The sequence below is a fragment of the Monopterus albus genome, unplaced genomic scaffold (assembly GCF_001952655.1).
Source record: "Monopterus albus unplaced genomic scaffold, M_albus_1.0 scaffold473.1, whole genome shotgun sequence".
NCBI lineage: Eukaryota > Metazoa > Chordata > Actinopteri > Synbranchiformes > Synbranchidae > Monopterus > Monopterus albus.
In genome coordinates, this window is record NW_018128353.1 from 1 (window position 1) to 17,647 (window position 17,647).

Consider the following 17,647-nt stretch of genomic DNA (forward strand, 5'->3'; position numbering starts at 1 on the left):
GAATACTTTCCGTACCCAATGTATATAGTAGGCTGGAAATGCACAGAATGCATGTTATTATTTGAGCTTATTTTATGTCACATTGAACAAGGTATAAAGCTCTCTTCTCCTCATAGGTGTGCAGAGACCTGGGGCAGTGGCCTCCTGCTCCACAGAGGGCAGATGGCTGCTGCCTGTGCTCAGCTCCTTTTGGCTGCCACCTTGTGGATGACTCACATAGCGTCTGCTGCTGCTGTGCTGTCCGACTCCACTGAGCTGCTCAACATAAGCAGGGGGGAACTGAGATACAGTCAGACCTCAGGATGATCACTGCAGCTGTCGGTGTGCCTCGTAGCAGACGTAAGCAAGCCTTTTCATCCAGAGAGATGAACGCCTTGCTGGGCTACCACAACCGAGTCTGCTCTCAGGTCTTCCCCCCCTGCAGCTAATATGGAGCACATGGTGAGGAAACACTGGTGCAGTGTATCTGTGGGGACATGGGGTACTGTGGACATTTGGGTTTTAGCAGGAATATGTCCTTTCAATTAAGTACAAGTAGAAGTCTTGAATTCAAAATATTAAAGTATTTATTTGTTGATTAAAGAGTCTGCAGAGTAATTAGTAACTAAAGTTGTCAGATAAATGTAGAAGTATAAAATAGCATGCAATGGAAATACTCAAGTGAAGTAGAAGTACCTCAAAATTGGACTAAAGTATAATACCTGTCGTAAGGTGCTTTGCTACTTTTTACAGCGGATTCGTTTTTATTTTCAAATAAAAAATTGGCGAGTGCAGGGCTAACACTAGAATACATTCAAAAAATTTAAATTCTTTAAACCTTTATACTTAATGACTTTTCTCATTTTTGTGAATTGCTTCGGCTACAGGAGATCCCACTTTGCAGCAGTGGGAAGATTTACCACTTTTTTGGATTCTGATGAGTTCATTAAAAAGCAGTAATTATTTAATGAACACTTCTATTTCATTTTGCAAGTCTGCTTTCTCATCATTTCCACACATGACAGTACATGGCACACCAAGCAACAGGAAACATGCCAGTCTCAAGTGAAAATGAAAAAAGAACTGAAGTGACACATGATCCCACTTGTGTTTATAATGTATTCTATTCAAATTAAAAAAAAAAAAGATAGAGATCTTCCCCTGAAACTGCAGGTAAAACATGTCCTTGCTTTTACTGTGGTACAGAAAATACATCAGGGAGCTGATGCATGAAAACAGTCTGGGTTAAGTCCATTTAAGTCAAAGAATAGAGCTGATGTGTTATTGGTTTTGTTGAATAGAATGAACAACGTCTGTCTCCATCCTTTTCTCTGTCTTTCTTGGCTCTACAGCTGTGGGATGAAGGACTGGTGAGATCAGCTGACTCTTGGGCAGCACGATGCATTTAGGATCACAGTCCATCACAAGCCATGAAATATATGGGCCAAAATCTGTCAGTCACCTCAGGAAGGTAGTGCAGTGCAGTCCTCTCCCAGAATCAGCTCTAGGTTTAAGCAGAAATGTCTTCACATCCACTGAATTCAGGCTAAAATTAATAGACTGAATTATGAAATGTTAGTAATATGGCTGAATGATGTAATGTGTGCTGGATGTGTCAGGTTTCAGTCCATCACTGATCTGGTCAGGTCCTGGTATGATGAGAAGCACCACTTCTCTTACCCAGAAAGATGCAGTGGACCCGTGTGCTCTCATTACACGCAGGTACAGCACACACTGGTGCATTCAAAGAGAAACCTCTGTCCCCAGTTAAACATGTCTAAACTCACGGACAGATAATCACGGTTTTAACTTATAGATTTAAGTATTAAAACATGTGTTATGGTTCCTTTCAGATGGTGTGGGCGAGCACCAACCGAGTGGGGTGTGCTCTCAGGAAGTGTTCTAACATGTATGTGCACGGAAGCACCTGGAGGGAGGCAACACTGCTGGTCTGCAACTACTCAATAAAGTAAGGAGAACTTTATTTTATCAAGGGATGTAGCAAGCAGCAGTGTGATGGTTTTTTCCATCTCAGTTCACTTCAGTTAAACTACTGTAAACATGCCATTGTTAAAATGTGCTGCACATCTACAATAAGATCCTGATGATCAATAATATTTAGTTATAAAATATACAATAACATAATACCCTCACAGAGGCAGCTATGTGTATTGAACCATTTTCACTTGAACACTTTAAGTACATTTTCTAATGATATTTGTGTGTTTACTTTTACTCACTGTAACATTTTGATTGCAGGACTCTTATTTGTAACAGAGTATTTTTACAGTGTGGTATTGCTGCTTGTACCTGAGTAAAGGACCTGACTGCTTCTTTCACACCTATGCTGTGTGCTGTATATTATGGTAGAAGACCTATTGTTTGTTTTCCTGATAAATCAGAAAAGAATAAAACAGGACTATACACAACACATTTCCTTTTTCTTTTTTTATCATTACATTTTTCTGAAGAGAAATCACACTACATATACATTATCATCATGAAATGTAGCAAGTATCGGTCATTTTAAAAAAGTACATTTCTTACATGTTTCTTATACATCCAAACAACAAGCAAACAAAAAAAAGCCACATACATGACAAAGCCTTATAGCTAACATCATGTTAACTGATGTTTCAGAGGGAACTGGGTGGGAGAGGCTCCCTATAAGACTGGGAATGTCAGAAAACGGCGCGCGTAGTGCGCCTTGTTCTCTCTGCCCGTCCAGCTACGGCGGCTCCTGCTGGAGGAACCAGTGCACAGCCAATGCAAAAACCAGAAGACTTACAAGATATTAATACCATAGTGTTTTAAATGTGTTTGGAAGAAAGGAAGAAAACAAAAACAAAGTCAGAATCCACATGATGTCCAGCATTCATTAACACAATGACGGTGTAACAAGACAAGACAATTTTGGCAAATAAAAAATGGTGCAGTAGTCTAGTAACATTATATCCATTTTCATTACACATCTTTAGTAATGAGTTTTTCACACAGTTAAGTTGATGTAATGGTGCAGTATAGGCTGGTGTTTATAGTTTTCTGGCTATTGATCCATAATGTACTGGCAAAACAATGCTTTATTCGGTGAAGAATCTGGTTATTTCTCTAATTTATAGAGACGTCTGTAAGAGTTGTTGCACTGTTTGTGATGAATTTGTTGTTTTGAATGATTTTTGGGAGTCACTGACCAAAAATTAAGCACTTTTTAAATAGATGTAACTTTGGATGCGTTATTATTTCCTGACTTGATTAGTACAATATTTCTCTTTGTACCTTGTGAAATACTGCCAAGTCTTTCCTCCAGTAGACCAGGATGTAATATGTTAGTCTGACTTAAAATTAATTAAGTTATAAATAACTGAATAAACTGTGTATCCCTATAAATAAGCTGATGTTAACTACCTGTTTACTCACTGCTGCTGCAGGACATTTTCTGTCCTGCATTTCACCTCATTACATCTCTCCATTCATCCCTCAGAGACTCTCTGCCATAAAATGGGAGACTAATGCAGCTTTTATGGTCTAAAATATGGGGTAATCAACAGTTCCTCCCAATCAATTTGTGGACACACACACACACACACACACACACACACTCACAATGACTAATACCACGTACAGCAAACATGTAGAATACTTTATATGAAGCCCTTTGTGCCCAGCAAGCAAAAGCAGGTTCCTCATAAACAAGTAAGTGGCCTCGCTGAGCACTTCAGTGACCATAATAACAGTTTATGTAGCAGCTTTTCATCCAGAAATGAGAGCAACTGGAATATATTCTCTGTGTGGGAAGAAAGTTTTGCTCGCTCTACATTTTTGTGCAGTTCTGGTTATTTTAACACTTTGTAAAATGACTGTCAATGCTTTCACTTGAAGAAATGAGACATTCTGGAACGCCTGCCTTGATCGTTTTCTAGTAGAGAGTTAGATGAGAAGGTGGGTGCCACTCTCTATGTGCTAGCTAGCAATTGATTAGCTTAGCTTAGTATAAAGATGAAACATCCAGCAATTCTGGATCTGACAAACACATTTGTTTAAGGTATATAAAAAAAACTGTATTGTTACAACGACAACTTGCAGATTTCTACAGTTAGTATACTAGTAACTGAATGTCCTGAAGTTAGTTTGATGGCCCAAACAGCTTCTCAGTTTTCCTATGGATTAACAAGATACAACATATGAGTTACTGAGCTGTAGAGATGCTGGTCAACAGGCTCTGCTACCCATGGACAGAGCCAGGCTAGCTATGCTAAGCTAATTGACTGCTGGCTCTATCTTAATATTTCATCTAACAGTCAGTAATGAGAGTGGTATCAGTCTTCTCATCTAATTGTCGACAAGAAAGCAAATATGTTGACCTATTCCTTTAAGAGACAATTTTGTGTTACACTATGTGATAAGTCCAGAATATGAGTCTTATTACTGACTTGGTTGTCATGTCTAATGGCATCATTATTTTTGTGAATGACTCGAATTTGAAAAATCTGTTCCCTGCAGCTGGTATCTTTCAGCCTGGAGAGCACCGTGCAAGCTCATCTTCTTGAATTAATGGTTACTTGCCATTTCTGCTGTGAGACTGTGGAAATAACATTTTAAAATTAAATTTCAGTGGGTGTCTTGCCATCCACAGGTGTTCCTGGCCCAACTCTGTATGACAGCTAAAGCATTATGGTACTTTTTCCTTTCAGCCAAAACAAAACTGATGACATCAGTCACCATACACAGTCTGCTCGCTGCCTCCTTCAGTACATTCTCCACTCCTTTCTGTCTTTTATGTCTGTCCCCACCCTCTGGCTTTCTCTCTCCTCTTTGTATAAACACTGCTTTTTATTTCATGTTCTTATTCACTCTTAATTTGTATCTGGAGAAATGACTGTTTGGTGATGAGAAAGAAGGAAAAGCTCATAATAACTTTATGTCTATTTGAGTTTCTATCATCATGTTGCCATAGTTACAGCTGCTATATAGATTGGTGCCCATAAGAGCCTGGTTACTGTTTAACCTCCCCACCCACATTTGCCCAGATTAGGAAAATCAATAAGATAACAGCAGCAACACCGGCCTTACCTTGCACCAACAACACCCTTCTCACACTAAAACACCCCGTGCCAAACTTCCACATTTTACACCTTATGGTGACAGAGGAAAAAGGATTTAAAACCTGTGTTTGAGAAGAAACAGAGGACGACATGGTCAATGTAAACACACAAGTCAGGTCAAGTATGGAACTCCCATTTGGTAAGTACACACTTTTTTGTTTTTATCAACTTGGCTCTGTGGTTTCAGTGAGAAAAGGTCGAGCGTGGCAGCTGCTTGCTTTTCCTTCTATCGTCAGTGGTTTGTGCAGCAGCCGTTTGGCTCTAGAGCTCTGCTGGATCACAACTGATCCAGAGTGGAAATATCATCGCCATTTGAGTCTGGCTTCTTCACACGGCTGTAATCCAGGAGGTGTGTCAGAGATATGCAAACTGTTAGAAAGGCCATGGGAGCCAAGCCTGGTGGGAATGGTGTTGACATGGCAGAGAAGTTAGAGTGCAACGAGTCAGGAAGGATTAACAGGATGATTCGTAATGATGTGAGCACAGTATTGTTGGTGCACTTTGTACAAGCAGGAGTTTTGAGAAGCTGCAGAAGTAGAAGCATTCTTATTCTGGATCTGCAGTGCTGAAAACATTATTTCTGGAGAGTTGAGGTAACTGTGAAGAGATGGAAACATTAAGCCTAAGATAAAAATTTGAGGAAGCTTTGTGTTTTGCTCTGACTACAGTGTGTTGCTGTACAAATACAAACACAGCCAAGGGTTTGAATTCTTAAGTAAGATATGTATCTGCTCATACAGGCCCAGTAGTTATTTCCTGCGTGATACTGCTTATAGACAACATGTACTGCCTCCTACATTTTCTTTTCAGATACAGCTGTGAGTTGGTGGGGGTTTGTTTTTACGCTTGTGGTCATTCATTGAATGATTTGCATGGCACAATGACATGAGGAGATGCAAATAGATTTCAACAAACCTCTGGCCAAATGGAGAAAAGAAGGATAACAAGGGGACCAATGTGGCTAAACTGCCAGTGTGTCCATGATCAGATCCATGTTAGAGCCATGCTATCCTGCAGAGCCAAACATTTTCTGGAAGCCCTGAGAGTGACAGGTCCAGACCAGCAATATGTTTTTCACTGGTTTAAAATGGTTTAATGGCTCAGTTCAGAATTTACATGTAAGTTTTTTCTACATCTGCTCTCCTATTTCTCTACACTCTAACTGGTCAGACTAGTAAAGGAGGGCTGAATAACACTGGACACACAACTAATAAGCTGCAATACCTTTTTAGACAATACAGCACCATCAGTGATGGAAATTTGTTGAACTCGACGTCAAATACAAATTTACTGCAACCTTGCAAATGAACCCACTGACTCCAACAATTCAATGGGGGTTAAATGATTTTTCACGTTGCCTTCTCAAGTACTGCTGTGACCAGGCCTCAGACATTTTCCATCTCCTTGATTTTGACTCTGTCCTACACACACCTACTTGCTGCTGTAAATACTCACTATAATGCATCATATATGTATTAATTACCAAAAATGTACACAATGTTTATGTCTTAGATAATTACTGAGCCATTTTAAATATAACAGCATAGGTCTGTGAGCCATTTTTAATGCCTTCAGACACCAGGAGAGATGAACTAACACACTGCTGGTTTGGGCCTTTTCATAGGATTAGTTTGTTTTGTTATTGTCTTTATGTTAACAGTTTCCTTGTCCTTAGATCCTCAGTGCACCTTACAGCATATGCAATGTGCAATACAAATGGAAGAAAAAGAAGAAAACAATTATTAACTCAGTTTTAAAAGGGGAAATGACAATGTGATCCTGGGTTATATTTTATAGTGACAGTGTGTGAGTATGTTTCCACTGCAGCCACGTTTCAGTGTATTCTGCCTCATTGTTTTGCAGTCTAACACATACAGTACCTTATCTAACTCAGATGTGGAAACTACTCAAATACTGTACTTAAGTACAGTTTTGAGGTATCTGTACATTACTTGGGTATTGGCTATGCTTTGACTTCACTACATTTAAGAGAAAAATACTGTACTTTGTACTCACTGTCTTTATTTGATCATTTTAGTTACTAGTTACGTTTCAGAATAGGTTTATAAAACAAAATAGATACGATTTATTGATCTTAGGTGTCAAATTCACAAGCTACCCAGCAGTAATTCAATTTATTATATACAGTTAAAATGAGCTCCCCCTTTACCAGCTGCAACATTAAATATGATGTACACAGTAATACAGCAATCACTGTAATTTAATAATATGACATAAATCAATGTAAACTGTAACATTTTGCATACTTTTACTGTTTTTACGTGAATTATATTTTATGCCAATGCTTTTGTACTTTTACTTAAGTAACATTTTGAATGCAGGACGTTTACTTATAACAAAGTATTTTTACACTGTGGTATTGTTACTTTTACTTGAGTAAACAATCTGACAATTTAACTTCACAGTATCTATTGTTTTTGTGATCCAGTCTTTGTCAGTTGACATGGTTAATTCATTCCAGTTATTCATAGTTAAAGTCTTTGTGACCATGTTCAGTGAGAGAAAGATATTTCTGATTTCTGTTGTACCATATTTTATACATCTACAGATCATCCATGAATCCAGAAAGGCATCTGAATTGTTAACTTGCACTGTGTTTGAGTGCAGCAGCAGCATTTTCTGAAAGAATTTGTTTACAGTCTATAATTAACAAATCCTCCCAAACTGCGTCATATATGTTACAAATACATTCTTTGGAAGCTTCCTTTAGGTTAGTCTGTGCTTCTTTGTCCAGAAGGTTCAGGCTCAGGTTGTTTCCTCTTTAAAACAAGTTTAACACACTCACATTTCTGTCTCATGGATACTCTAAGGGTAAGGTTTTCAACTCTTTAGACAAACTGTCAAATCTCTCTCTTAGCAAGGTAACACATAGCTCATACAATACACATACATTTGTGCCAGACACATGGGATTAATGGCTCAACGGTCGCAGCCTGGACAAACTCCTGGGCTCTGCTGCTGGCAGAATCACCGAGTGAATGCAAACATGACAACAGCCGTTCAGCAGCCCCACACTGGATATCTGTTTGCCTACAAGCTGAATGACTTGACAGCAGGGCATAGTGAGGCCTGGCTCTTCTGTATACACCATCTGAGTGACAGGGACAACGTTAATAGTTCTAAATCTGATCAAACAGTAACATAGAATTTGTATTTTAATACACAAATGCAAAGACTATCAATGAATATAAATGATTACAGTTGTACAAAGTGTGAAGCTTATTTTATTTTAGCTTGTTACAGTACACAGAGATCAACCTCCTCAGCTGGTGAAATCTGAAGAGAAACATTTAATTTGTACTGTGATGAAAGACAATCTTCAGCCAAACTAAATGTGCCTGTCTGCTGTTAAACAGAGGCAAAAAGTCCAATTTCATCACAGTGTAGCTCTCTTAGAAAGAGGGTAGCTATTACATACTGTTCGCTTAACACTATTAATCCAAGTGTTCAAGTCCCCAATCAAATCTCATTGTGACAGGCATTAGGGGATTATCCCTGCGTGCCGTGGGCCCTTACAGCTGGCCCAGTGGCCCTGGCAAACAGCTCTATCCAGTAACAGCGGCCCTGCTTCTCCTCCTAGCCTGCCTCAGCCTGGCCAGGCCTGAGAAAGCCACAGAGTCTCATGGGCCTTCGCTCAACTGGCCGGCTCACTGTCAGGGCTCTGCCTTCACAGGGATGTATGGCCAGAGTGGGATGCTGCACTTCACCGACCCAAGTAAAGGTAATGGACACAGAGACAATTTGGAGAATTAGCCGGAGAATGTGGATTATTCCTTAGTCGAGTTGAACAACATGCTGTTGTTTGTGCACTAAAACTACAGAGCTGTGGAAAGTAAAGCTGCTGGAGGCTAACAGATGAAGTGCGGGGCTGGTGTGAACATTTTTACAGTAGCGATATCAGTTTCAAATTCACTGCTGCTTGAATCTCTCAATCAAAATATGTTGATTACAAGAACTGCTTCACTGAGAAAAAATGTTAGGGGCATAAACTGACAACAGGTCTTTGTATAATAATAGCTTCACAGCTGATACTCTTGGATTTGATGTATTGAGCATTCTGGAAACAATAATTCAGTAATTAATCAGTGTAGACCTGATAATTTAACAGTGACTGATTATGGACTGCATCCACATGATGGCAGCAGTGGCTATGATTTTATAATGTCTGACATGCAGTGGTGGAAGCTAATACTGTATATACTGTACACCAGACTCAGGGGGCAGTGTTGTGGTGCCTGTACGTTATTTAATGGTGGAAGGAACAAACTACTGTACTCATGTGCTCAACTAAAGTAGAAATGAACTTTTTTTTGAGCATTTCCCTTTTATGCAACACAATACTTTTACTGCTCTACAGTACATTTCAGAGGGAACTACTGCACTTTTTACTCCACAATATTTATCTGACTACTTTAATTCTGACTTATTTTACTTTCAGATGCACAACCTGTTGTGTGTTTAAAAATATGATGCATGTTTTAGATTAAAATACTGAAAGGTATAAAATGAAGTTTAAATTAGCCCTAGAGCTTGATCAGCTACTACACTGAAATGCTCCTCGTGCAATAATCCATCAGTACCAAGAATCCATATACAACATTGATAGGAGCCAGATTTCTGCGCAACATGTCCACTTTTGACACTTTAGGTGTATTTTTGATGAGTTTTTGTATAGAAAAAAATTACTCCTGAAAAGTACATTTACTCAAGTATTTCACTTAAGTACAGTTTTTAGTTATTTGTACTTTAGTTGAGTAATTACATTTTATGCTAAATTATACTTATATCATACTGCTCCACTACATTTTAGAGGCAAATATTATAATTTCTACTCCACAACATTTATTTGACAGCTACAAATAAGATTTACTTTGCATATTGGGATAATTAAAACAAAATATAACTAGCAATTTAATGATGATGTATTAGCTACCCAGCATTATTTGAAGGAGGTAAAAATTTAGCTCCAACTTTACCAGCTGCTTTAGCTTTAATATTTTAAATTACTTTAATATTTAACATCATATTTTTACACTCTAGTACTACAGTACAGAAAAAGGACCTGAACACTTCCTCACTGGGGCAGTGTTGTAAATGGCAGTGAAGGATCAGTGAGGAAAATGCTGAAACTTTCCAAGTGAAAGAAGTATCATTATTACTGATATAGTGAACAGGCTGACTGTGTTTGCCTTAGTGAATTTAACAAAGCATGTTGCATGAAGAAGTCCTCTCTGGTTTGAACTGCTAAATATTTAGTGCCTTGTTAGTCAAGCCGTGGAGGTGAGATGTCTATTGACTGGCTGATGAGTGAAGGACCTATAGAGAATCACAGATAAAAGTGCTCAGGGCAGAGCTGCTGACAGAGGTGATAGGGCTAGCAGTCAAAATGAACTCTCAGCGAAGCAAAGTTAATGATTATAGATTCTTATCATGCACTGTGATTGATTTACGTCTTGCATGACTTTTTTGTGTTTATTGATGCAATTGTTTACTTATTTGGTGCATAAAGGCTACTTTTCACTCTGGCTGGATGTGCTACAAGATGAGCCATGTTTTTGTAGAATATACATTATAAATATTTTACACAAAGTGACATGTGCACGAAAGCTGCAAAGTTGTGGACTTTGCAAGTAGTTTTAAAAAATGCATAATAAGAAATTTTATACAGCATATAATAAAGCATGTAATATGAGAATTATTATGCCCTTTTAAACTGCATACCTCCCTCATCTCCTGCAAACCTACCTATATTTTTACCACTTCTAATATTATGAGATACAGGACAACTAAATAGACATTAGTGGTTTATCATTACCCTGAGACCAAAGAGTCATCACAGGTGAGAACAATATGACAATTTTTCTGTTTTTGTTTCTCTTTATAAAATACAGCTACAAGTTTCTGTGGGTTTTATGACTTGAGAAGAAACCAAAAGGAAAACCCTTCACAGTACATGTTAACTTTGTGATTAATATGGAAAGGCCTCTTCAAGCCTCTGGTTGGCAATCTCACTATGTCTATGATCACATTTTAGCACAACCCTTGGAAACTACGTATCTAACCCCACTACAAGGGATGGACTGGCTTTGGTTAACACAGTTTGAAATGTACTTGGCAGGAAAAATGAAATATGACACAGTTTGCCAAACTAAACATATTCAAATAATTAGAAAATAACCAAAAGAAGGCAAACTGGTTGTCAATTTGTGTCATTATGGGTGATAAAAGTAAAGGACATTATTCCAGTGACACAGAAAATATGATATTCCCCCAGTGCACCACAGGGGCTTACATAAGCTGTGCTATTTGCAGATAGTTATCTGTTGACAAGGTCTTTGCCATGACACTGTACTCACCTATCTCCTCCATCTACTGCAGGAGAGCAGCCTTTACATGCTGGCCTTAAATCTGCTGCAGCCAGCACATTGTCTCCTTCTGTTTTACTCTTATCAACATCAACATGCTCCTGGATGTGCCACACAAACACTCACATTTCCCTTGCAGTGTAGCTCTCTTAGAAAGAAACAATGTGAGTCCCCCAACAGGATATATTCCACATCTTATTAACTGTTCCAGGCCACCATGATCGTCTTTTCCTTCCCAGCTGTTGGCTCCTGTAAATTGATTTGACTATGCGGCTTTCTTTCCTGCTTGCCTTTGAGATCGGACTTGGGGAAATGAAATGTAGTCATTGAGGAGAAGGTACAAATAGGCAGCGGTTGCAAATGGAGTTTGGTCAGTGGTCGGAGATTCCTATTCAGAAGATAGACAGGACTTTGTTCACAAACTGGAGTTTAAAGTTTCAAAGGGGAGAATCACACAAGTGTTACATCAGGTCTCAGCGATCCTTTGACTTTTAGCCCCGGGGCAGGAGTTTGGGTGACTGATTATAAGACAGCACTCTGGTCCATCACAGTTCAACATGGCAACCTCCCACTGTATTTAGTATGTATTTAACAGCTAAATGTCAGGCAGTTGTTGTCAGCTGCAGCCAAAGGTTCACCTGAATAACTGCTTATCACCAACATAAAAATAATGAAAATATGATTTAGTCTTATGTTGTTTTATTGCATCTTGTGATCAACAACGTACACATCACACTCTTGTCTCTTGTTCAAATATTCACAAGAAAAGAGAGCCAAAACAACACATATTCAATCTAACATGAGACCTTGGCATACAAAGACTAAATTAAAAATAAATTAAACACATTATGAATTGCACTGAATGTAAACCACATGCATGCATAAAACTGAAACATGACACAAGATAAAAACATTCAAAGTTAATACATCTGATTTCCACAGTGGTCTTGTCAGATGATGGCAACAACACACTCACTTGTCTCTACTACCTTGCAGACTTAGTGAATGTTGTTAATTGTTCAAGTCATTCCTTAATGGACATTTAGTACATTTTCACAACAATAATAATTACATTTCTCCTCTTACCATTTCTAATACAAAGTGTTAGCTGTTTTAAAACTATCAGTTTCACATGTAATCTGGCTAACTGTTCAACATTTTGGTCTCCACACAATGAAAGCGTTATATGAATGGTATCTGTGAATTTTGATGAGTATTACGCCGACAGTATACTGACCTCTATACTGAAGTGCCTGCAAATAATCTGCTGCTGGGCCATTAAAACATTCATACACGTAACCTGCTGCTAAAAACTGAACTCTCTTAGCAATGCTTAACCATTTTATTGATTGAGAACGTTCTACACCTAAATGGGCTTTTTTTTTGTAACAGAAATCTTACTTTGTAGCATCTGAAAGTGTTGGTGCTTAGAAAGGTCACACTAAGATCAAGACTGAGTTTACAGCCATTTTAGCTGCTCTTTGTTTCTGTGGTAGGGGTGAATGCTAATGTCAGCATGCTAATGCACGCTAAATAACAAGCTAATATGCTCATGTTACACATGGTGTTAGTTCACCATCTTAGCTGATAGCATTAGCAAGCTAACATTGGGGGCGACTGTGGTCCAGTGGGTAGAGTGGTCGTCTCACAAATGGAGGGTTGGAGGTTCGAATCACAGTGTCTGCAATCCACGTGTGAAAGTGTCCTTGGGCAAGACACTGAACCCCCAAGTTGCCCCCAATGGTTAGAGCCATCGGTTGAGTTGGCGCCGCAGATGGCTGCCTTGATTCTGTACTGGAAAAAAATTCCTTGTGTGTAACATACTTGGCCAAATAAACTGATTATTATTATTATTAACATTTGCTAACTAATGAGCATTACATGCAAAGGCTGATGCGAATGTCATTAGCTTTGCAGGTATTTGGTCATACACAAATCACAATTTTTTGGGGGAGATATCTGCAGTCTGACCAAAATAACTTGTATTTTCATTGTTCGGCCTATTATCTCTTTCATGGCATTTTATTAAGTTCAGTAAGTTTCATGCATGCAGCAAAGCAGAAAATGGTGTTTCATTTAAGCAGCAAAATTGAGTACTCTGAAATAAACCACTAAAAAAGCCAGATAAAATCTTGAGATTTGCACTTTTGCTGACAAAAAAAACAGCAGTGACAGCTGTAATGGTACTGGATTCATCCTGAACACAAAACTTGAAGATAGTATTGAGATAGATGAATGTAGATAGAGCATGTTAACACCAACCCCCACCTCAAAAATGTAGATAACACACCAGAATAGTTTTTACAGCTCATGATTAAGAAAGCTATAGTCGTGCAGATTACACTTTATAGTACATTTATGATTGATCCTTGAGGAGTTTGCAGGAATTTAAGATGGGAACAGCAATAAAAGACTTTAATGACAAGCCAGATAAGATTTGCTGTGAATGACTCAGTCATAGCTCCACACTGATTCTCCCATCCTCACCCCTTGTCCCCCTCCACTCACTTGCTTACTGCTTTGAAATAATCAGCATGCTTCCTAAGCAAATATGAACATTGCAGAAGAGCAACACAGATCGAACGTGAAGAAATGTCGTAATGGATGAACTCTGTACACACAAGTGAAACAACATGCCCTGACTGAGCTGCATTTGATGCCTATTAAAGTGTGTAGAAGGCTGCTGATCATTTCTTGATCATGAGTGTAGTTTCCACTGAGTTAATCAGGTGGTTAAAGAACTTCACAGCATTTAGGCAAAGATCAGTGGCTCTAATTGTGTGATCCTACCTGACAGTCAGACAAGAAGTTTCTATGTTTTAATCACAGGTTGATCACATCCATTTTAATTCCTGATTAGATTACTGGGCAAGGGGGGGTTCCAGTATTTAATCACTGAACAGATCATTTCAATCATGCCCAGGAACCTCCAGGAATGTTATAGTGTTTGCCTGCTGGAAGAAAAATAATTTTATGAGCCCCAAGGATAATTTGAGTGTATGGTTAACAGGATCACCCACATGGGGTTTATTGCTTCTAAGGTCTGGTTGAACTCAGGATCGTTGACCTACTGTTATGTACTGGCACTTTCTCTTCAAATACAAGGCTACTGTTTGCTGTGTGACATTGAAGAGGTGGCCACTTTGTGCAAGCAGAGAATTTGTATTTGAAAACAATCTGATTCAGTGCAGTTTGCTGCAGGAGTCCTATGTGAAAACATATGCTTTTTAACCAATGTCGGATCATTCTCACTTAAACTTTTTCAGATGTTATAACCTTTGATTTACATTGTCATTACATACTGTACTTCAGTTACTTTATACTTATGTTTCACTATATTACAGAAATAAATTGTACTTCTTACTCTTTAGCTACTATAGTTACAGCTGCTTTAGTTGTAGTTTTAGATTTATAAAGAGGAATAATATCTTTATAACATAGAACACAGTATTAAAGATTAAACCAATGGTTTCCAACCTTTCTGATTTATAACCCCTTACAATAACAGAGTCTTGGGGCCCCTTTTCACATTTACCTACTGTAACTCTACATAAAGTAATTAAAACTAGCTCACCTATGTCAGCTGCAACAGTGAAATGCTTCTTATACATTGATGAAGCCATAATGACCTTTTATGTAATAATTCATAATATGCCAGCCACTTACAGAACAAGTACTTCTACTTTTGTTACTTTAAGTACATTCTTCTGAACACTTTTTGACTTTTGTTTAAGTAAAATGCAGGGCTTTTATTTTGTAATGGAGTATTTTTACAATGTGGCATTATTTAAGTAAAGCTTGCTTAATGCTTCCTTCACCACTACACCACTAATTATTGTGCAAAATCAAAAGCACACACAAAAGAACAGACAGATAACACTGCTCAAAACACAAGAAATTCTTGTGTTCACATGTGAAACTTGACACCAATAACCAATATATGAAATCCAATGTAAACCTTGGATTTAACTAAACATTTCCTTTCACTTCAGTAAATCCTCACCTGCTATTCACTAAATTGTCCCTTAAAGCTTCTTCCTAAGATTATAATATTATAATCATTTTAATACTTTTTAATATGTACTTCATTGATTTTTTAAAAATAGGCTATGAACCATTAACACCTGTCTCTCTGAGGAGCAGCTGTCTTTCTAACAAGTGTGAGCTTTTGGATCAGTCTGACGTGCACCTTGCATTTGCACTAACAATGAAGTCTTTCTTTTCTAATTTCACCTGACAATTATGCCAGAATTAACTCAGGTTTACAAAGTGACATGTTACACATGTTACAATGAAAGGAAAACCCAACATACAGTGTTTCAATCAGGTGTTAGGCCTCCACGTGCCACCAGAACAGCTTCAGTGCACTTTGGCACTGACTCTCCAAGTCTCTGAGCTCTACTGGAGGGATGGACACTGTCCTTCCAACAGATAATCCCTCATATGGTGTTTGATCAGGGTGGTGGAGACGCTGTCTAACACGTTGCTCCAACATCTCCCATAGCTGTTCAGCTGGGTTGAGACCTGGTGACTGGGAAGGCCACAGCATATGATTCACTTCAGTTTCATATTCATCATGTTATTCACTGACCCCTTGTGCTGTATGGATGGAGACACTGTCCTCATGGAAAGTTTTATTCAGGTTTTCTTTGTCACCATCTGTAGGCCTGAAAATGGTAGGCTGATATGATCTGACTATTGGGTTTCCTGATGGTATTCAGATCCTTTATTTGAGTAAATGTTGCACTACTGTATAAAAATACCCTGTTACAAGCTGTATATTCACAGTTTTACAAAAGCAGAACTATAAAAGTATTCATTCAACAGAATACACCCTTTGAGAGCGTTATATTATCATTATATTACTATAGATACATTAACATATCAGCATTTCACTGTGGCACTTGCTATACTGTTGGGTTGTCTGATCTATAATTGTGTATCATACAGTATATTACAAGCTTATTGTGAGTTTTGTTTGTACAGTCTTGTTGTTTTTTCCTTCACACTGCAGCTGCACAGCACACTGGCCACAGCAACAAATCAATAGCTATAATATCGTTTGTAAAGCATCTGAAAATAGAATAGCAGAATTGCTCAGCTGTAAGAAAATATGTCCTGCATCTCAGGCTATCTTTGATGGTTTCCTATAATAATCTGCATAGTAAGCTGTCAGTTAGCACAATATTTATGCAGAGAACTGGTGTGGCCAGAAGCTTTAAACAGATGTAAGGGGTGGCATTAATGATCCAGAGAGGTGAGATAGTGCTTATAAATGGGAGTATTTAGTGCACACTTTCTGAGAAAGACATTCATAGGGTTGAACTTTGTTGTTCAAGTGAAAAGTGACAGGGTATTTGGTGCACACTTTCTGAGAAAAACATTCATAGGGTTGTACTTTGTTGTTCAAGTGAAAAGTGACAGAAATAGTTGTGGCAAAAATGCAAAAAAGGAGAGAGAAGTTCGAACCCTCCACCAATCACAAAGTGGAGTGGGTGTGAATGTCACTTGTTCCGTTCAGAAGGTAACAGACATCGTTGCACACAGAGCCCTGTGGGCACTTTCTGGAGCTGTTCCACTATCTGATGAGTAGTTCTGACAGAAGCCCATTAAAAGTGTCTCTAATGTGCACTAAATAGTTCATCTGCAGGTTTTGAACCAAAAGTGACCTGAGACTTCTGGTTTGTCTAAACCATGTCACGAGGCAGCTGCATCTTCTGCAGTTGTTTTGTGAGGGTTTTGCTGCTGAAGAACCTTGTAGATGTCTGTGCCCAGGGGCCCATTGTCTCATGATCCATCTGTGGCTGTTTGTTAAAGGTAGTGGGAGTGAAACAATGCTGTAACATGTCTGCTTGTGATTTCAGCATGTTATAGGAAGTGTAGAAATGAATGGGTTTCATGTGGTGGAGCAGTGATTGGCCTGATATAGCCCTTACTGAGGATCTGTTTGTCCATTTTTGACGGAGAACCACAACCACTGGAGGGGCTGGTTAATCATCTGCCAGGGAGTCAATCCACCTCTCCTCTGGTTAGCAGCATGGGAGAGAAGGAGGAGAAGAAAGCGAGCTTTGCTGTCAGTCACTGGTCTCCTCTCTGACACCAGTAGGTCCCATCACGCTCAACTGGGCTACCTTGTTACTGGGCGGAGCTAAACTCAAAAAGAAGGAGGGAGGTTAGTGG

The 17,647-nt window shown here is 38.7% G+C and overlaps 1 protein-coding gene across 1 annotated transcript; it reads left to right on the forward strand.

Moving 5' to 3' along the window:
• Nucleotides 1–302: 302 nt before the first annotated feature.
• r3hdml (R3H domain containing-like) lies at nt 303–8,855 on the forward strand. The gene is given in 7 exon segments (XM_020587691.1): nt 303–410; nt 412–441; nt 1,332–1,450; nt 1,599–1,701; nt 1,833–1,948; nt 2,620–2,676; nt 8,621–8,855. Coding segments are annotated over 7 exon segments (768 nt in total).
• The last annotated feature ends 8,792 nt before the right edge of the window (nt 8,856–17,647 follow it).